The following is a 22,699-nucleotide window of genomic DNA, read 5'->3' on the forward strand; positions in this document are numbered from 1 at the left end:
AATCCTGGATCCAAATACATATCTGGACCTTGGATCCACATACGTATCCAGATTTGCATGAAAACCTAATCAACTGTTCCCTGATCGATGGCCCACCTTTCCTTCGAATTTCATCCAAAACCGTTCACTGCTTTTTGAGTTACCAAACAGTCTGAAGGGGGCTTCATCAGAGAAAATAACTTTACCCCAGTCCTCTGCAGTCTGCAAAAAGTCCTGCAAAAAGTTATTTTCTCTGAAGAAGCCCCCTTCAGACTGTTTGGGGCAGCTGGAAAAATGATTGTCCAGAGAAGAAAAAGTGAGCGCGACCATGAGTTCTGTGTCATGCCAACAGTAAAGCAGCTTGAGACTATTGATGTGTGGGGCTGCTTCTCATCCAAGGGAGTGGGCTAACTCACAATTTTGCCAAAGAACACTGCCATGAATAAAGAATGGTATCAAAACATCTTCCAAGAGCAACTTCTCCCAACAATCCAGGAGCATTTTGGTGATGAACAATGCTTTTTCCAGCATGATGGCACACCATGTCACAAGGTAAAAGTGATAACTAAGTGGCTCGGGGAGCAAAACATTCAAATTTTGGGTCTGTGGCCAGGAAACTCCCCAGATCTTAATCCCATCGAGAACCTGTGGTCAATCCTCAAAAAGTGGGTGGACAAACAAAAACCCAAAAATTGTGACAAACTCTAAGCACTGATTATGCAAGAATGGGTTGCCATCAGTCAGGATTTGGCCCAGAAGCTGATATCCAGCATGCCAGGGCGAATTGCAGGAGTCTTGAAAAAGAAGAGTCAACACTGTAAATACTGACTCTTTGCATAAACTTGATGTATTTGTCAATAAAAGCATTTGAAACTTATGAAACGCTTATAATTGTACTTCAGTATACCATAGAAACATCTGACAAAAGGATCTAAAAACATTCGTTTTTAGTGAAAACCAAAATTTGTGTCAGTCTCAAAACTTTTGGCCATGACTATAATGTGTATGAAATCATTTACTTCAATCATCAACTTTGTTCCCTATTATAGTCTTCCATGTCGTGTCTGATTGTTCAGTGTAGGGAACAGTGATTAGGGTACTAATCTGAACGCTGGGTTAGACAAAGCAGTAGACAGAGAGAAAAGCGAGAAAGGAAAGACGAGAGAAAAGAAAACAATGAAAGGAGGTACTGAGGGAGAAAATCAGTACAATATTTTCCCATATTTTTTTCTGTTTCCTTTATCTTCAGTATAGAAGTAACCAAATATGAATACATTATTTGTATTGAATAGCACTGCAGCAAGAATCCCAAGAATCGGCATTGAAAATGAATGAATGAATGCTAGCAAGGCTAAAAGAGCATCTGGTTAAAACTACAGGTGTGCTTTAGGCCTGGGATCCTGCTGGACTTGTGTCAAAGACATATTTCACAGACCATGCTGATAGTGCTGGCATTTCTACATTGGGGGTGTCCAAGTTTTTCAAAGTTTCTGGGGGAATAATGGTATGAACATTTCGAGCACTACACAGATGTAGGTACAGACAGTGGCATTGCATTACACCCCTTATCAACAGTGACAATATATTACTGTGTGTTATTTACTGTGATAATCGAAAACAGTTACGTTGTTAGCTTTTGTTATAAGCATAAGGTTGAAAGGTGACATTTGCTACATGGCTAAAATGTAAAGCACATGGATAAAGTAATGCCTTTTATATTGGAAGTAAGGAGTTGAATCCCAGCTGAGAAGCCTTTATTTCCGAACCGGCATAGTGCATTTCTACTTCTCTGTGAAAATAGAAGCCGTATCCAGAAGCTGTGACATATTGAAAACCTTCATATAAGATGAAAGCATTATCACACCAAAATATTTTTGCATCATTCCACCCCTACTGAGAGTGACCTGAGTAGTGAGGCCATTAATTTTCTTGCTTTATTATTATTATTATTATTATTATTATTATTATTATCCATCCATCCATCCATCCGTTATCCATCACCACTTATCCTGTGCATGGTCACGGGCAAGCTGGAGCCTATCCCAGCTGACTATGGGCGAGAGGTGGGGTACACCTTGGACAAGTCACTAGATCATCGCAGGGCTGACACATAGAGACAAACAACCATTCATACTCACATTCACACCTACAGTCAATTTAGAGTCACCAGTTAACCTAACCTGCATGTCTTTGGACTGTGGGGGAAACCGGAGCACCTGGAGGAAACCCACGCAGACACGGGGAGAACATGCAAACTCCATACAGAAAGGCTCTCGTCGGGCACTAGGCGTGAACCCAGAACCTTCTTGCTGTGAGGCGACAGTGCTAACCACTACACCACCGTGCCTCCCATTATTATTCTTGCTCTTCTGATTATTATTATTATTTTAACTGAAAGGATCCGAACGCTCCATAAAAATGTTTATGCAAAGGATTTTGCACAAAGGATTGGTGTGTTAGAGAATATTTATATTACATTCAGGGAGATGCAAACCTTTGAGCATCCATCCATTCATTATCTGTAGCCGCTTATTCTGTTCTACAGGGTTGCAGGCAAGCTGGAGCCGATCCCAGCTGACTATGGGCGAGAGGTGGGGTACACCCTGGACAAGTCGCCAGGTCATCACAGGGCTGACACATATGCCGCTTTTCCACTACCAACGCGGCTGAGTTGGGCTGAGCCGTGCCGTGCTGAGTTGGGCTGAGTCGAGCTGAGTGGGGCTGTTGGAGTTGCATTTCGACTACAACCGCGCTGAACCGTGCTGGCTGGAAGTGGGTGGACACATTGGGTGGAGTTAGCGAAAGTGGGTGGCCGTCACGTGATGTCGTTAGGCGGCGCAAACAGTGACATCAGTGACCTTTTAAGCGGTAGTCTCACGACCCGGATAGTAAACAATAAACATGGAGGACATGGAGTCGTTAGTGTTGCTGGTCTTGGTGCTGTGGCTTGTTGTCACCGACAACGCCAACAGATACTGGCAAGAGCGTATAGATGAGGCGAGGCGCATAAGGCTTCAGAAATTCTCGTAATTTGTAATTCTTTTTCTTCCGGGTTTACGGTGTTTACAGATCCCAGCGTGCTCACGGGGCGTGTGTGGGCATGTGAGGACACTCCTCCTCACCAATCAGTGCACAGGGGAGTGTCTCCTCATGCCCCTAGCCCCACTCGGCTCGGTTTGGCTCGCTTCAGCCCTACTCCAAAACCGTGCGAGTTTTGGGTGCTGAGTAGGGCTGAAGCGAGATGAGTCGTACTGCTCTGAGGTAGTCAAAACGCGAGCCGTGTCGGGCTGAAGTGAGCTGAAGTGAGCTGAAAAAGGGTAGTGGAAAAGGGCCAATAGAGACAAACAACTGTTACCTTTGAGCTGATTTTTTTAAATTAATAAATCAATTTATTGGTATGCAAACCTTTGCATATATAAAGAGAAATGGCTTGACTGGATGAAATCGTGAATATGTAAGCAATATGTTTTCCTTCATAAATGATAAACGTCTTTCAGAAAGTTCATTTCCTTGAAAGGAAATGCTTTATTGTTGATATGTCTCTATTTTAACCAGAGTTTATACCTTGTTCTGTCAAATGCAATACTTGGATTATTATTTGTTTAAACTTAACTGGATATGTTATCAACTTTCACTTTGTGCTATTTCAGAATACGCGGCTAATTTAGTTCATTTGTGTACTTGTTGCAATTGCCGATACAATATTATCCCATCCAGGGTATATTCCCACCTCATGCCCAGTGTTCCCTGGATAGGCTCCGGATCAGGATGAAAAAACTTACTGAACATGAATGTGTTCATTCGTTCAACAAATATCATTGATTTTAAGGGTGGTTTTGAGAAAATACTGCGAGCTGACTTTATTTTTCACACACGTTGGCCTTTGTATTCACATATTTGATAATAATAAAGACATAATGCCATAGTTTTGTACTGGAGATCATTTCAAACAGACTTTATCAGGTCCAGCTGTGGAGAATAATGACTTATAATCATACAATTGGGTGTCACTTGCAAGAGAATGGTTCCCTTTTGAGTCTGGTTCCTCTCAAGTTTTCTTCCTCATGCTGTCTCAGGGAGTTTTTCCTTACCACTGTTACCTCTGGCATGCTTATTAGCGATCTAAAGCTACAGTACTTCCAGTGACTTCCCTGATTATGTCTGTGTCAGCGGAGCGAAGTATTCTGTCAGGGAAGGGTGGAGACGGATGTAAGTGCAGAAGATATTGATGAAGAAAAGTGCAATCAGCCAAACAATCCAGAACAGTAGGCAAACATGGTGAACGGTAAAACAGGTCGAGTGAGGCACAAACAGAATATCGTAGACAAGAGCAGGGTCAAAAAGAAGGAACAGGAATTCGAAAGCAGGATATAAACACAGCTCGGTAATGTGTCACAACAACGCAGTACTTTGCTTCATGAGTCTGCATTCAGAGTCCTTATATAGAGGATGTGCAGTCACGTGACCCATCCGTGTTTACTCCGCCATATTGGACGGCTTCAGGATTGTTTACCTTGCGCGAGTGTAATGGATCCAGGGAGTAATCCCCAAGAAAATTCGGAAAATACCCCATCTACATCGCGCGATTACTTGTCAAAGTTTGTTCAGCATCTTGAAGGTGACGTGAGGCAGCGTTACGTGGAAAAGTGTTCCAGGTTGGGGATTGCAGGTCCGTACAACTTGCCGCAATCCTTGTTCAGGGAAATTCGGAGCTGCGGTGCTGGCGATTTGCCCGATCTGGCCTACCACAGCATTTACAGTTTTCTTGTTAATCGTGAATCGTGTTACACTGGCAAAGCCCTCAAAGCTTACAAGAGCATGGAAGCTTATAAATATTTTGTTGCGGGATGGGTATCTCAACTATACCTCTGGAAGGTTCCGAAGAAGGAAGTCTACTTGATAACCTCACGGGTAAGTGGCATTAAGACGTTTATCATAAAGAGACTATGCAGGGCGTTTTATCTTAAGAATGCTCGAAATCTATAGTATATCTTTAGTAATTTTAATACAGAATTTACTCTGATGAAATTATTCAGACACTCCAACACCCCCCCAAAAAAAAAAATCGGATCTGCGTGATTCAGCTGTGGAAAAGGCGGCATCCGCCGTTTGCATCCCTGTTTAAACTCATAGGTTAACCGACTTTAACCGGCTAATGAGGCTCGGTGGTCGGTCAAGATTTTTTTTAGTTTTCGCCATCCCTACTATGGATTGGCCTTTCAAAGGCATATATGAGCCAAAAAGATAAAACATTGTCATAGACTAGGCCAAGGTAGTAGGGCTAGGCATAGCCATTTTAAACGTTAGAGACTGTCTAGTTTCTAAGTATGCAGCTATCATTCAATCCGAAAATCAACTTAACAGATGTACTAGGAGTATTGAATTAGAAGATTACACATACCTAATATGAAGTGTTCACTACAAATTCGGCTGGTAGAACTGGGGTTCCAGTTTTCTCTTCGCACAGCGGACACCCATTTTGCGCGTCTCTCCTCGTCTGCGGGGAATCTATAAAATGACAGGCCCTCCTTTTGGCCCTGTCTATTGGTACAACCAAATGCTGAACAAGATATAACCATTCTCGAAAGATCTACTCCCACACACTTGATAATTAGAATGGGTTCGTCTAAGTTCTATGCGTGACCTTGCCGTCCAAAATGACGGATAAACAAATATCACGTGACCTCGTGATGTCACGTGCATGCTCTCTATAGGCGCGCTGATTGCACTTTAAACCAGTGCAGGTGTGTGTCATTAGCAGCGCAAGTGTGTGAGTCCATTCAGAGCACGTGCTGGCCGGAGCGCACCTGAGAGCCCGTCTGTTGTGCGCACCAACGCACGCAGGTGTGACAATCTGTCTGTATAATTAGCCTTGTTATTACTGTGAAGAGGGTAGAGATGAGGACGTGATTATTTTAAATTTTGAAGTTTTTACTTAAAATACACAATGTTTAAATCAGGAGCTGGTTTTCCTAAATTTTGAAATTTCCTCAATAATATGTTCATTTTTTCAACAGCATGAAAGCCTTTACAAAAAAAAAGCAGAGGCTGTGGTTTTGACAGCCATGGTCTAGGTTGTGTTTTGCATTAATGTGATACATCAGTCATACAGCTTTCATAAAACGCTTGACACAACATTTAATTTGTCTCAAAAATGAATGACTCCAGAACCTGAGGTTCTAAGTTGTTCAGGTTAAAAGATTTGATGCTCGATTTTAATTTATAACATAGCTATAATTTTGCATGATCCTATGACAGGAAAGTCAGTACTCCGTCCTTTAGCCATAACCACCTATCCTGTGCAGGGTCACAGGCAAGCTGGAGCCTATCCCAGCTGACTATGGGCAAGAGGCGGGATACACCCTGGACAAGTCACCAGATCATCACAGGGCTGACACAGAGACAAACAACCATTCACATTCACACCTACAGTCAATTTAGAGCCACCAATCAACCTAACCTGCATGTCTTTGGACTGTGGGGGAAACCCAGAGCACCCCGTGGAAACCCACATAGACATGGGAGAACATGCAAACTCCACACAGAAAGGCCCCCGCCGGCCATTGGGCTCGAACCCAGAACTTACTTGCTGTGAGGCGACAGTGCTAACCACTACACCACCGTGCTGCCCCAAAGTCAGTACTGTGTTCACGCAATGCTTGTCTTTGCTTGAGAGAAGAAACAGTAACCATCTCATCTCATTATCTCTAGCCACTTTATCCTGTTCTACAGGGTCACAGGCAAGCTGGAGCTTATCCCAGCTGACTACGGGCGAAAGGCAGGGTACACCCTGGACAAGTCACCAGGTCATCACAGGTTCTGACACATAGACACAGACAACCATTCACACTCACATTCACACCTACGGTCAATTTAGAGTCACCAGTTAACCTAACCTGCATGTCTTTGGACTGTGGGGGAAACCGGAGCACCCGGAGGAAACCCACGCGGACACGGGGAGAACATGCAAACTCTGCACAGAAAGGCCCTCGCCGGCCACGGGGCTCGAACCCGGACCTTCTTGCTGTGAGGCGATAGCGCTAACCACTACACCACCGTGCCGCCCTGTCATAAAGATGTCATGTAATAATCTATTTCAGTACCTTTCATGGGATGTCGTCATTTTTAAAAATCAAATCATTGCTTGGCAACTGTTATCCTCCATTACCTATGTCAGGTCTTAGCAGTGTGCCAGAAATTCCTCTGTACATCTACCAAACTTAAAGCTTTGGAATTCTCTAGACACATAGTTCATGTTAGCATTGTGCTAGCCATGCTTTTGACAAATAAATATTAATTAGTTGTTATTAATTAACAATTCATCCGAATAGAATACATTCTTCTTGAACCGAATTAGCATTTGCATCCGCTATCAGCCCTGCCTCGAAACATACACTTATTATTTAGACCTAAATCTTTATTCTTTCCAAGACTGTTTTTGTTTTTGAGGTAGCCAGCAATGTTGCAACACAGATTAAATGCATTCAGGTTAACTGGGTTCAAATGATCACTCAGTGATATTCCTTATTCAGTATTACACATTCTTAAATTGGTCATTTTGGATAGAACCATGACTTGAAAATTTAGTTTTGGCCAGAGTTATAATTGCAACATAGATATCTTTGTTGACCTCCTTGCCTGCAAATCTTTTGTACATCTGGAGGAATACAGTGGTGCTTGAAAGTTTGTGAACCCTTTAGAATTTTCTATATTTCTGCATAAATATGACCTAAAACATCATCAGATTTTCACACAAGTCCAAAAAGTAGATAAAGAGAACCCAGTTAAACAAATGAGACAAAAATATTATACTTGGTCATTTATTTATTGAGGAAAATGATCCAATATTACATATCTGTGAGTGGCAAAAGTATGTGAACCTCTTGGATTAGCAGTTAATTTGAAGGTGAAATTAGAGTCAGGTGTTTTCAATCAATGGGATGACAATCAGGTGTGAGTGGGCACCCTGTTTTATTTAAAGAACAGGGATCTATCAAAGTCTGATCTTCACAACACATGTTTGTGGAAGTGTATCATGGCACAAAGAAAGGAGATTTCTGAGGACCTCAGAAAAAGCGTTGTTGATGCTCATCAGGCTGGAAAAGGTTACAAAACCATCTCTAAAGAGTTTGGACTCCACCAATCCACAGTCAGATTGTGTACGAATGGAGGAAATTCAAGACTATTGTTACCCTCTCCAGGAGTGGTCGACCAACAAAGATCACTCCAAGAGCAAGGCGTGTAATAGTCGGCAAGGTCACAAAGGACCCCAGGGTAACTTCTAAGCAACTGAAGGCCTCTCTCACATTGGCTAATGTTAATGTTCCTGAGTCCACCATCAGGAGAACACTGAACAATAATGGTGTGCATGGCAGGGTTGCAAGGAGAAAGCCACTGCTCTCCAAAAAGAACATTGCTGCTCATCTGCAGTTTGCTAAAGATCATGTGGACAAGCCAGAAGGCTATTGGAAAAATGTTTTGTGGACAGATTAGACCAAAATAGAACTTTTTGGTTTAAATGAGAAGCGTTATGTTTGGAGAAAGGAAAACACTGCATTCCAGCATAAGAACCTTATCCCATCTGTGAAACATGGTGGTGGCAGTATCATGGTTTGGGCTTGTTTTGCTGCATCTGGGCCAGGACGGCTTGCTGTCGTTTATGGAACAATGAATTCTGAATTATACCAGTGAATTCTAAAGGAAAATGTCAGGACGTCTGTCCATGAACTGAATCTCAAGAGAAGGTGGGTCATGCAGCAAGATAATGACCATAAGCACACAAGTTGTTCTACCAAAGAACGGTTAAAGAAGAATAAAGTTAATGTTTTGGAATGGCCAAGTCAAAAAGTCCTGACCTTAATCCAATGGAAATGTTGTGGAAGGATCAGAAGCGAGCAGTTCATGTGAGGAAACCCACCAACATTCCAGAGTTGAAGCTGTTCTGTACGGAGGAACGGGCTAAAATTCTTCCAAGCCGGTGTGCAGGACTGATCAACAATTACTGGAAACATTTAGTTGTAGTTATTGCTGCACAAGGGGGTCACACCAGATACTGAAAGCAAAGGTTCACATACTTTTGCCACTCACAGATCTGTAATTTTGGATCATTTTCCTCAATAAATAAATGACCAAGTATAATATTTTTGTCTCATTTGTTTAACTGGGTTCTCTTTATCTACTTTTAGGACTTGTGTGAAAATCTGATGATGTTTTAGGTCATATTTATGCAGAAATAAAGAAAATTTGAAAGGGTTCACAAACTTTGAAGCGCCACTGTAAATGCAATCTCCACTAGAGGTATGCCTGTGAAGGTTCTCAGTCATCCAGGTCATAGTAAACCGTAGGTGTGAAAAAAGGCAACTGGACTTGCTTGAAAATCTTGAAGACGTTTCAAATCTCATCCGAAAGGCTTCTTCAGTTCTGTCTGACGAGTGGGGAGTTCCAGGTATTTATCCTCTAATGGACCAAAAGCAACTAGAAGGAGAGTCGTTGAGGTCACCTGGGTCGTTGAGTCATCCTGTAGGTGTAGGTCACTGGGTGCCGGGTGTGAACGGTGGTAGCAGCCCAGAGGGTTATTCGGGTGATCTGTGAATTGCCGTCTCTCTCTGCCATCATGCGAGTCATTGAAGTTAGCTGTGTCTTGGTGTGGATGTGTATTCAGTTTTCTGGGAAGTGTGCCAAGGACTGCACTGTAGGTGGCTGACAAGTGGAGTCTCAGACCACCTCCTCTGTTTAGATTTATTAGGTTTGTCATATATAATTATAATTATATAGTTTGTAAATTTTACATTTACATCAAATCTTTACATTATAATTATATAATTTGTAAATTTTATATGGCAAGGAAACTGCAGCAGCATTAAGCCAATTACTGCAGGCCCAAATAAAAGTCTTGTCACAACTAAATGTAGAGATATTGATGAATAAAGACAAGTATAAATAGAATATATTGAACACGGTAAATTTTACATTAAATAACTCACAACAAGAAGTAGCTAGGGCGGCACGGTGGTGTAGTGGTTAGCGCTGTCGCCTCACAGCAAGAAGGTCCGGGTTCAAGCCCCGTGGCCGGCGAGGGCCTTTCTGTGTGGAGTTTGCATGTTCTCCCCGTGTCCACGTGGGTTTCCTCCGGGTGCTCCGGTTTCCCCCACAGTCCAAAGACATGCAGGTTAGGTTAACTGGTGACTCTAAATTGACCATAGGTGTGAATGTGAGTGTGAATGGTTGTCTGTGTCTATGTGTCAGTCCTGTGATGACCTGGCGACTTGTCCAGGGTGTACCCCGCCTTTCGCCTGTAGTCAGCTGGGATAGGCTCCAGCTTGCCTGCGACCCTGTAGAAGGATAAAGCGGTTAGAGATAATGAAATGAGATGAGAAGTAGCGAGAGCAAGGCTTCTGCAAGAGTTACATTTCAAACAAACTGTCTTAAAAGTACGTGGATTGTTATAATTGCAGTCGTCCAGTGACGTAAAGCAGTAGCATAGCATGACGTGTTTAAATGAGTTCATTTTGTCCATGTTCAGGTTTAGTTCATCAGCGAGAGCATTCCATATTCTAGTTGTCCTGATTAGGTCTAATTTCTGGTATGTAGAAGTCTTGCACTGACGTACTGTGTACTTGACAATGTTGCTGCTTGATAATCTTGTTGGTCATGTCCAACAAGGAACAGGTAATAGGCTGGACTTCACGTGTACCAGGCCATGAGTCATTTTAAAGAAAAAAAAAACATGTCTAGGTATTCGTGCCAGTCAGTCATTCATGGCAAAGATAGAGTTTTCAGTCTTGAGCTGGAAGAGACTGTGGATAAGAATGGTAGCTTCAGGAGATATTTGGTGACGTCATTGTGTCCTTTCTACTCTTGATATCAGTTCAGTAGACTGTGGTGCCCATATTTGTGCTGCGTATCCGAAATGAGCACAAACAAGAGTGAGATACAGCGTTCGCCTCCCAGAGACACTTTGAATGTAACAAGTGTTTCTTCTGATGAAACCTAGAAGTCTATTAGCACGAACTGTTTGTTCCAGCACCTGCTTGCTCCAAGTTAAGTTGTTAAGCTGTTCAGTGATGGACGTTCCAGGTTGACAAAGACGGCTTCTTTTACTGCTCTTTCAAATCACTAGAGGGCATGTCAGAGTCAAAACGTTAAGGACGCATATGTTTCTGGCCAGTGGCATGGAGATGCCAATCTCATTGACAAGCTCTGTTATTATCCCCCCTCCCAAACGAAGTTTGGCGGGGGATATAGAAACAGGTTCTGGCCAGCTGTCCATCCATCCATCCATCCATCCATCCATCCATCCATCCATCCATCCATGTTTTAGTTTCCGGGCCATATCTTTCCAGTGCATAAATTCAAAACTATTCATGATACGGATTTGAAACTTGGTATACATGTTAACAAGGTGATGATGTGCCTTTTCATACTAAGAAATTTGAGAAACTTTAATTTTTCATGTTTCCATGGAAACAATTTCAGACTTAGTCTCTCAGGTTAGTCTTTGGGGTAGGTTTTGTTTCCGGAGCAGAACTTGAAAACTATGAGTGGTACGGTCTTGAAAGTTGGTATATGTGTTGATTAAGTACATATCAGGCAACATGTGAACTGGTGCCTTTTGCTATTTTGGATTTTTGGAAAAAAGTATTTTTCAAATTTTTACATAAATAGATTTTGACTTAGTTTCTAAGAGCAATGTTCGTTTCCAGTGCATAAATTCAAAACTATTCATGATACGGATTTGAAACTTGGTATACGTACATGTTAACAAGGTGATGATGTGCCTTTTCATACTAAGAAATTTGAGAAACTTTAATTTTTCATGTTTCCATGGAAACAATTTCAGACTTAGTCTGTCAGGTTAGTCTTTGGGGTAGGTTTTGTTTCCGGAGCAGAACTTGAAAACTATGAGTGGTACGGTCTTGAAAGTTGGTATATGTGTTGATTCAGTAATGTATATGTGCCTTTTGATACTAATAAATGTGAGAAATTTACATTTTTAGCTCACGTGGACCAACGGTCCAGTGGGCTTATGCCATAGGCTGCTGAGGTCAATGTCAAGAGGTGGGGTTGGTTTTCTGCAGCAGAACTTGAAAAATGTGACAAATAATATCTTGAAACTTGGTATATAGTTGGTATATAGGGCGGGGGATATAGATGACTCTGTCTTCTTGTTTTATTTTAAAAACTTTACGCCATCGTGACACTGCATATCAAATTGCTACTATGAAAAGTAGTAAAGCTTTTGTAGACTACATGAGTTTTTTTTTTTTCAAATTGTCACCACAAACAGGAAACCAGTTACTGTTTGCAGTAAATAAGTATATATTGTACATCTGTCTGTACATCGAACTGCTGCTGTCACTGCGTCACATCACATTATCCTGCCCCTGCTACCTATGTTGACATCGTAGATGTCCATGTGGCACATAAATTTTGGACATACACAATCTACACCATGTAAGTATGAAAGGATATGTTTGGCAGCTTTCATATGACTTTCAAAAGCAAGTATAAACCCAGCTGGATATTCACCTTTTTCAGAGAGCGTAGTTCAGATTGTTTGTTTTCTCTTCATCACCTTGACACATTAAAGGTCCCATGGCATGAAATTTTCACTTTCTGAGGTTTTTTAACGTTAAAATGAGTTCCTCTGACCTTCTTAAGTCGCCCCAGTGGCTAGAAATTTCATAATGTGTAAACCAAACTATGCCCAACATTTGAGAATGGCGCGTCAAAACGGCACGTTGATAAGCTCTTCCCTTTACTACGTCAGCAAGGGAGATGATCCCCACGCCCCCCCTCTGGATTCCCACCCACTGTATGGATTGCCCCACCCAGTTGTAGTGAGGAGACCACAGAGGACACAACAACATGGTGAGCGAAACATGGAAATTGCGCTGTACGTGGATGTGACAACACAGAAAAGAGTCTGTTTTTACTGCCGACGGGAGAGCCCCTGAAGACGCAGTGGCTTAATTTTATTTACTCCAATAATACGCCGTCGAGTCTACCTAAGATGGTGTATGTTTGTCGGAAGCATTTTCCTGAGGAATGTTTCCACAATTTGGGACAGTACAGGGCAGGTTTTGCACATCAACTGTCACTGAAGCCTGGGTCCGTACCAAGCATCCCTGCCGCATCAGCAACAAACACCGAACAAGTAAGTGTATAACTGGTCGTTTTGCCGTGTTTTAAAATCGGTGCGTTAGCCTAGCAATGGCTACATTAGCTGTGCAGCTAACCGCTTCCTGCAGTTAGCCAGGTAATCTGCGCTACAAAACTAAAGAGCATGCAGCATGCTCTGTTAAACTGAGTTTAGTCTGGAAATTGACTGTAACTTACGAGCTTATGTTTGACTATTGCTCCGCAATGCATGTCTTCTGTTGGATAAGTGCTATGTTGCTGTAGTTGCTGCTTCTATCCTCTTTGGTTATGGAGTGCGTGTTCAAGCCTAGGGTATTATACGTTCGTAAACTACCACTCCGAACACTCTCACTCTCTGTTCTCTGTGTCACGTTGAGTTTACGAAAGGAGTCCGAGGGAGAACGAGGTTTTGTCTTAGCAGCGTGGCTACAAGCGCTGATAGCAGCGAGTATGTGTGTGCACGCAGCTTGGTCAAGCTCCTCCCCCTCCCCCCATGGCCCGCCCCCACCCTCTACCCTTCCCCGCCTCCTGCTTCTCATTAGCAAAACGACGCACTGGGAAAAGCGCTGAAATGGGGCTTTCTCCCAGGAGGCTATATTTACGTGCCGAGGGTTCATTTCGAGAAAGGCTCCGGATATAACATCCGGAAGCCTCCACGAGCCCGTTTAAAGCATCAACAAACCACCATGCCATGGGACCTTTAACCTCCTAGGGCTTAGCGGTCACATGCGTGGACAGCACTTTATGGAAATTCGGAACAAGAATCAACATATGTGGACATACTTTTTCTCTAAAAGTACATCTTATCAAAAGATGATGCTTAGTTTTTATTCTAATCAGGTTCTAATAAGCCCAAATAGCAAAGAGAAATAAAAAATGCATGTAAAAAAACCAGCTTGGGCCTTAGGAGGTTAAAACACTTCAAAAAGGCAAAGTCACAAAACTGTACTGTTAATGTTTTTAGTGAGGGAATCAGACATTGCAAATTATGTCATGAATCATTTTCTCTTCACTCTCAGGTTATTGCACAAACTCCCCCGTCCTGTGCTTCCATATCATCGCCAGTTGTATGCTTTCGTATTGATGGGCATGTTGTGTCGTTGTTCGAGCATGGTTGAGAATGATATTTTACAGTTTTAACCAAGCTTTGAAGCAGTGAGCTATACTGCAGTGTTCTCGTCATGGTGTTGTCTCTTGCCCCAGAGACTTCAGGAGCTGAGTGGGCGTTCACATCTCAGCTCTTTTTTTCATAGTTATGGCATCTATGGGAGTGGCAGCTCTGATTGTTGAGTCTAGGATTGTGGGTAAACACAATTTTTCAGGAACATGGTTGAAACCATACTGACTTTCGGACTCTAAAGTAGTGTATACCTGATATGTAACAATCTTTTAGCTTCTTAGGATCTTGAAAAGTTTAAACATATGGATTTTTATATTCTGATTGATTCAATTGGATGATTGTGCTGAATAAGTGTATGATGATTAGTGTAACGTGTGTTTCTGCTGCGTGATGTGTTTACCCTGTTAGTACACACAGTGTACTAATTAGTACACAGTGCACTATCAGGGCCACTAAACCTCATTCGTGTGTGTGTGTGTGCTCTGCCTGGGGGCAGTCGTGTTATTTTTGTTCATTTGTCATCTTGAGCGCGAAGCGAAGCACACACACACACACACACACACACACACACACACACACACACACACACACACACACACACAGAGCACTCAGTCTGACCATCCATACTAATAACACAAAGGAAAACAAATGTGTAAAACTGAAAGATATGAAATATTAAATATGCACACTGCATCTGTCTCACTGGATCTCTGTCTCTCTCACTATTTCTCGTTGCTGTCTCTGTCTCTTTTCTTTAAATCTGACTCTCCTCTCTTTGCCTTTTCTTCTCTTTATTCTATCTCTTTTTCAAATCTCTCCCTTTGTGTTTTTCTATAGGGACATTTCGTGGAATGTGTAAGAAGATTGATCACTTTCCAGAGGATGCTGATTATAAACAGGACACAGCTGAGTATTTACTGCGTGAGTCTGCTCTCTCTCTCTCTCTCTCTCTCTCTCTCTCTCTCTCTCATATATACAAACTCCTGCTGTATGTATCTACCGAGACAGTGCTCAGGTTCAGACAGAAAGCGTTGGATGAGACACATTTTTCAGACATCTATTGATATCTGTTGTATAATAAACATGTATTGTACAGAATTTAAAAATGTTATATCCCAAAAGCTAGCGTTTGAAGAAAATAAGCCATTTTCATGCCAACAAGTAATTCCAGCCAAACCTATTGGTTTGGGTTACGTTGTGCTTTATATAAATTCGCAAACAGCTAAAGACAGAGGACATACAGTAGGGACACCAAACACGTTACCTTAAGCACAACACAAATGACATAGCCAACATTGTGCCTTATTTATCATGATTACCCTTATCTGAAGGTTATTTGTATTTTTTTTGTAAAGTTGTCGAGTAATTTCAAACGAGCTTCCTTATTTTGTTTCTGACACAATACTACAGATTGTTAGACATAAAAACAGACAAAAGTATTCCACAGAGCTTACAACACTGGGTCAGTTGGGTGCTTTTCAGTTTCATGTCCAGATATCATTTATTTGTCATTTTAATTGAACAAAAAATGTATTATGATGTTTGAGTGATGTGAGTTTTTATAATTAGATATAGTATAATACAACGTATACTTCAAGAGTTTGTGTGTATTCCTTTAATGGTTTTCCATACTGTCAAACTTGGGTATTTGCCTCTTCAAATGCCTTCTCCAGTGACAGCTGTTAGCTAGGTAAGGAATTATTTGGAACAGCAGGTGAAGCATCAAAATAAGCACTCGGAAACGACAGCTAACTTGCACACTGTCAGTGGAAGAGTGGACAAAAATGTACACATATCATTACCTGACTGGATTGGTGATATTATTAAGGCAAGTGGGGCAAAAAACAAGTATTAAGCAAGAAATAACACGTGTCTATTTTGGTGTTCCAAATAAACCCCAAAATATTGTACGGAGCTGAGGTCTGATGATTTTACAGACCAGTCAAAATGTGGCAGTGTTCCATCATGCTCAGTGAATAAGTCACACATAGATTTGGTCCTATGCACCCTGCAGGTTTCATCCTGAACATGGGATTGTCCATGTGTTACGTCTGCACTGGAATCCCCCCAAACTTCACTTGTCAGAACACACTGCAGCCTACTAACATGGCCGCCATGGACTACAGCACCCAGTCATACCACACATTGACATCCTCACATTTACTCAATTTCTGATTATGCGCACTTGTTGCCATTACATTCACAGCCGACATATACAGACCTTAGACTTGCTCTCATTTGTGAAGTAAAGGCAAAATGTTCCCTATCTGAGTTTATCAAGCCTTGATCATTCATGCTCTGGTTTTGACTTTGTTTCCTGGTTCTTGCCCTTTTAATCTTGCCCTCATTCATTCCTGTTTGCACATTGCCTGACCTTTTGCCCACCTTTGACTTTGCGTATGGTTAACATTTTGGATTTGTCTGCCTGGGTTGTTAATAAAAGAGCTAACCTGCATCTGTATCCATCTCAGAACTGTTCCTGACAGATTACTTCACCATCCCCATGGATGCAAGCTGGAGAAACGCCATTTTGGCTCAGGGAAAGCTGGTGAGAGAACAACAGAAGCATTTGGGTGAGCTTGATGCCAAAGTGAACCTGCTCATCAATGCAGTCTCCCAAAACCTCGTTTCATACCAAAACCCGGCTGTACCTCTAAGCTTACTCGTTTCTTATCCCAACAATATTTTAGGAGAAACTGGACTGTACAAGGGCTTTCTGCTGCAGTGTTCCCTGCATTTGTCTGCCAAGCTGATTTCTCAGATTCGCAAAAATTGCACAGTTCTTCAGTCTGCTCACTAGAAAAGGGCCACAGCGGTTTGGGAGCTAGCCAGGGAACCCCTGTCCTCATATGACCACTTTTTCAAATTGTTCAACAGAGTTTTTGACCACACCTTGTATTACACAGAAATCAAAGAACAACTGCTGGCAGTCACACAAAGGAGAAGAAATACCAGAGAGTATTCACTTGAATTCCATATGCTTTCAGCAGGGAGCAGGTGGAACCAGCAAGCACTGAAGGCAGCTTTTCACCAGGGCCTTAACCCTGAAGTGCTCACAGAGCTTGCTCGTCACAATGACAGAATTGCCCGAGACATGCTTGTTGACCTGGCTATTCACCTTGACCAGCTCATCTGCAATTACCAAGCTTATCAGGGAGTGGCAAGTCCCATCCCTGTGTTTGACTACCCATCAACCATGTTGGAGATCCCCAAGGAATATCACAAATTTGTGGAAGTGTTTAGCAAAACCAAGGCCATTAGCCTACCACGGCACAGATCCTATGACTACGCCATAGATCTCCTTCCTGGTACCATGCTTCCCGTCAACTGTATCTACCCACTATCATTAACTGAGCAACAGGTGATGAAGAACTATCTTCAGGTTCTAATATTCACCCACCCACCTCTGCTGCCTCAGCAGGCTTCTTTGTGGAGAAAAAAGGGGAAGGACTTCATCCGTGCATTAACCAGATCGCAGTAAAATATCCTTACCCCCTCCCACTGGTTCCTTCAGCCCTTGAACAGCTCCAATCAGCAAGACTGCTCACCAAGCTGGATCTATGCAGTGCCTACAATCTAATGCACATAAGAAAAGGTGACAACTGGAAAATGGCCTTTCGCTCCACCTCTGGCCACTTCAAGTACTGTGTGATGCCTTTTGGGCTCTCTTGCACCCCCGCTGTATTCCAGTGTCTGATTAATTATGTGGTGAGTGACATACTGGGCAAATTTGTCATGGCATATTGATTTCCTCCCCTTCCTGAAGAGCCAAGTTATTCACATCAAGCAAGTTCTGTCTCATCTCCTAGAACATCAGCTCTACGTAAAAGGGATCAGCAACGGAGACCCTTGAAATGCTTCAGCAATCTTTCGGCAATGAAGCAATCAGCCAAGCAAGGCGATTTTAGTGCCATTTGATCTTCAGGCAGGGTAAGACATTACTGGAGGAAGTCATTTTACCCCTCTTGACAAACAAATACCACTCAAAACACCGCACCAACTCATTGCTTTATTGCTGTCGGCTTGCTGAAGCAATTCCAGGGTCTCCGTTGCTGATTCCCTGAGTTTGACACATAATTTGAGGTTTGCTCTCTGGTCTATAGTAAAAATGTGCATATGCACATTGTCACAAAAACAAGTATAACACAGGTCCTAATGCTGATAGTGTGACATCACACAGCATACTGACTCACGAGAGTTACAGCTCACTCCTTCTGCACATGTATGACCTTACCATACTCCCTTTGTCCATAGCAGGACCAGACCCGGAATCTTTTGATTGGACCTTGTATAGATTTTGGGTTACAGTACCAGGCATTTACTATCTCCTCTCCTCAAACACCCAGACCCGTCCAAGCCATTCATCGTAGAAGTGTATGCCTCTGAATCAGGAGTGGGAGCCATTTTGTCACAGCAATTCAAAGACAAGACAAGCTCCGCCCAGTGGCCTTCTTTTCTAGAAACTTTTCACAAACAAAGATGAAAATTAAGACATTTGCAATAATCAGCTGCTGGCAGTGAAGCTTGCTTTGGAGGCGTGACACCACTGGCTAGAGGAAGCAGCATACCCCTTCACAATCTTCACCAACCACAAAGTTCTTGAGTATTTTAAGACTTCCAAGTGCCTTAACCCACGACAATCCCAGTGGGCATGCTTCTTGACCCACTTTCATTTCAAGCACTCATATTGGTTAAGATCTAAGCATACCAAGGCTGACTCTCTGCCCCGTATTTTCCCCACTGTTAACAGTGACCAAGACCCAGAACTGATACTGCCTCCATCCTGCTTTATCAGAGCCCTAACCTGGAACATTGACAGATATGAGATGGCCAGCACACCAGATCCCCACTGCATGTCCCCCCAAACTAACCTTCATGCCACAAAAATAGGGAGAAAGACTCACGACCTGGGCACACACATCTCCTGCCACTGGCCACCCCGGTACACAAAGAACTTATAACATGCAAAAAGCCAAATACTGGTGGCCCAACATGGTTACTAACATCCAGAGGTACAGCTCATCATTGTACTGTGTGTGCCAAAGCCAAGGTACCCCACCTGCTACCAGCTTATAGACTCATGCCACTACCCACATCCCAATGCCCATCGTCCCACATAGCCATTGATTTTATTTATTACTGATCTCTCTGAGACCAGAGGAAACACAGTGATCATATCATTGCATCTTCTCCCTCTGCTTGGCTTACCCACTGCACTCAAACTGCAGAGCTCTTCTTTTACCATGTATTTGGCTACTTTGGAATCCCAGAGGACATTGAAAGTGACCTGGACACAAAATTCACATCCAGGTGATGGGCAAGCTTCATGGAAAAATTAAAAGTCACTGTAAGGCTAACCACTGCACAGCAGTGCAGTGGTTAGCACTGTCGCCTCACAGCAAGAAGGTTCTGGGTTCAAGCCCAGTGGCCAATGGGGGCCTTTCTGTGTGGAGTTTGCATGTTCTCCCGTGTCTATGTGGGTTTCCTCCGGGTGTGCTGGTTTCCCACACAGTCCAAAGACATGCAGGTTAGGTTAATTGGTGGCTCTAATTTGACCGTAGGTGTGAATGTCAGTACGTTTACATGCACGTCCAAATTGAGCTGCTGTCGGTAATCGAGCAAAGGGTCCCAGCAGGGGTGCCAGAGAAATCCAATCCTACATGCACAAGTGAAATCGGGCTATTGTGCAAGGTGCATTGTGCACCCGAGCCACACGTGGCGCTACACGCCCCATCGTGTTGGTACACTTCCAGTTGTCGTCATGAAGAAGAGCTATAGTGTTGCCAGATACTGCTGATGTATTCCAGCCCAAAACATGTTCAAATCCGCTAAAATGCACTTAAAACCCCCAATCTGGCAACACTGGCAGTTCCGTGTTCAAGCTGTTAGGCTTGCTCTAACAGACTGTATGGCTACAAACTGTCCGGCGCAGACCACTGTTTTGTAAGACAACTTATTTTGCACAATAATATTTTTCTAAAGTCCATTTTTTGCTTACAAAAAAATATTTTTTTTTGCTTACAATTTAACTTATGTCTTAATAAACACACAAAAAGTTCAATTGTTTTGCTTTTATTGACATTCTTCAGATGTTGGACATATATATATATATATACATATATATATATATATATATATATATATATATATATATATACACACACACAAATACAGTGACTTGTTTATGTACACAATTCACAGCTATGCAACAGCTGTACAGATGTATTTGGTGATACAGTAAGTGAGCTAAATTTTAACAGTGCAAACAATGCCACAAAAAGAAAAGATTCATGCCATTGTCATGATTCGTTGTCATGCCGACCGAGGCTGTTGTGTTTCCCTTGTGGTCTCGTCACTCGTCACTTCCGGAAGGGGCAGTGCTGAAGTAAGTAGCTCGAATACGTAGCTCAATAGGGTATACATGCACTAAGTAGCTCGGCAGAAATCGCATAATCTAGGTCGTGTAGCTCGATTCCGAGAAATCAAGTTCGGTTCAATTTCAGCCGAATTAAGGTGTATACATGGCATTTTGAACTTCGATTTCAGTCGAGCAACAGCAGAAATTCGATTCTCTCTATGTGCATGTAAACGCACTGTGTGAGTGTGAATGGTTGTTTATCTCTACGTGTCAGCCCTGCAATGATCTGGCAACTTGTCCAGGGTGTACCCTGCTTCTCACCCATCGTCAGCTGGGATAGGCTCCAGCTTGCCCACGATCCTGCACAGGACAAATGGTTATGGATAATGAATGGAATGGATGTAAGGCTAATCTCTGGGTATCATACACAGTCAAATGGACAGGTGGAACAAGCCAACCAAGACATCAGATGCTGCTAAAGAACTTTCTGCTCTGAGAATCAGGATGATTGGGCACAGTTTATCCCTTGGGCCAAATATGCCCAGAACTCTCTGCACCATTCAGCCAAGCTCTGGACTCAGTCATAGTTCTCAAAGGTGTCAGTGTTACCCAGAATAGAATACAAAGAAGATATCAGAAATTGTGGGGCATGTAAGAAAAAATCTTGAGTTTATAATTGATTCAGTAAAAGTATATGATCTGGCAAAACAAAAAACAAGCAGTAGGTCCCTCTGCTGTTATTAGCTATCATACTGTCAGTTAATTTGAAGTTAAGCGGGAAAACATGGAAACTTGACAGTAGACTGTAAATAGCAGACTGATATCACAGCTGTCTTTTTTTTAATGGATGGATGGATCTGTAATATGGGCCCATATGGTGTGAGATGCACTCAATACCAAATTTGTTAAGTTAATGTACAATACTTGCAATGTTATATTTATGATATATGTGCTTTGCAATGTGTGCATCAGCTGGGCTAATAGAAATGTGGCAGCACAGTGGTCCAGTGGTTCTTATCTCATGGCTGACTGTGTTCTTTCTGTGCAGAATTTGCAGGTTCTCTTTGTTCCTGTCTTGGTTTCCTCTGCAGACTGATTCCTTCCACAGTCTAAAGACATGCGTTCAACTGGCTACTCTAAATTGCCTATCGGTGTGAATGTAAGCATGAATGGTTGTTTGTCTCTGTGTTAGCCCTGCGATAGTTTGGTGACCTGCCCAGGGTGTACCCTGCCTCTCGCCCAAAATCAGCTGGGATCAGCTCCAGCTTCCCCTGCGACCCTGATGAATAAGCAGTATCCAAACCCAATTCCAAAAAAGTTGGAACACTGTAAAATATAAATCAAAACAGAATGTGAAGATTTGCAAATCATGGAAACCCTATATTCCATTGAAAATAGTCCAAAGACAACATATCAAATGTTGAAACTGAGAAATTTTATTGTTTTTTCAAAAATATATGCTCATTTTGAATTTGATGTTAGCAACACATTTCAAAAAAAGTTGGGACAGGGGCAACAAAAGACTGAAAAAGTTGTGTAATGCTGAAAAAAACTAATTTGGTTAATTGGCAACAGGTCAGTAAGATGATTGGGTATAAAAAGAGCATCTCAGAGAGGCGGAGTCTCTTAGAAGTAAAGATGGGGAGGGGTTCACCGCTCTGTGAAAGACTGCGTAGGCAAACAGTGCAACAATTTAAGAATAGTGTTCTTCAGTGTAAAATTGCAAAGAATTTGGGGATCACATGATCTATGGTACATAATATAATTAAAAGATGCAGAGACTGGAGAAATCTCTGTATACAAGAGAAAAGACTGAGAACTGACACTGGATGCCTGGGATCTTCAGGCCCTCAGGTGACACTGCATTAAAAGCAGACACGTGTCTGGAGTGGAAATCACTGTATGGGCTCAGGAACACTTCAGAAAACCATCGTCTATGAAAACAGTTAATTACTGCATCCACAAATGCAAGTTAAAACCAGATATAAACAATATCCAGAAACACCGCCACCTTCTCTGGGCCCGAGCTCTTTTACGATGGACTGAGGCGAAGTGGAAAATTGTCCCGAAGTCTGACGAATCGAAAGTAGAAATTCTTTTTC

General features: G+C 42.4%; 1 protein-coding gene across 1 annotated transcript in view; it reads left to right on the plus strand.

Annotated features, from left to right (window-relative positions):
- Positions 1-22,699, plus strand: part of cacng3b (calcium channel, voltage-dependent, gamma subunit 3b) — an 84,573-nt gene that overhangs the window by 50,817 nt on the left and 11,057 nt on the right. The window contains exon 2 of the mRNA XM_060902522.1: positions 15,077-15,160. Within this exon, the coding sequence (XP_060758505.1) occupies positions 15,077-15,160 (84 nt within the window). The remainder of the gene's footprint in view (positions 1-15,076; positions 15,161-22,699) is intronic.

This window comes from Neoarius graeffei, chromosome 20, assembly GCF_027579695.1.
Source record: "Neoarius graeffei isolate fNeoGra1 chromosome 20, fNeoGra1.pri, whole genome shotgun sequence".
In the NCBI taxonomy this organism is placed as follows: Eukaryota; Metazoa; Chordata; class Actinopteri; order Siluriformes; family Ariidae; genus Neoarius; species Neoarius graeffei.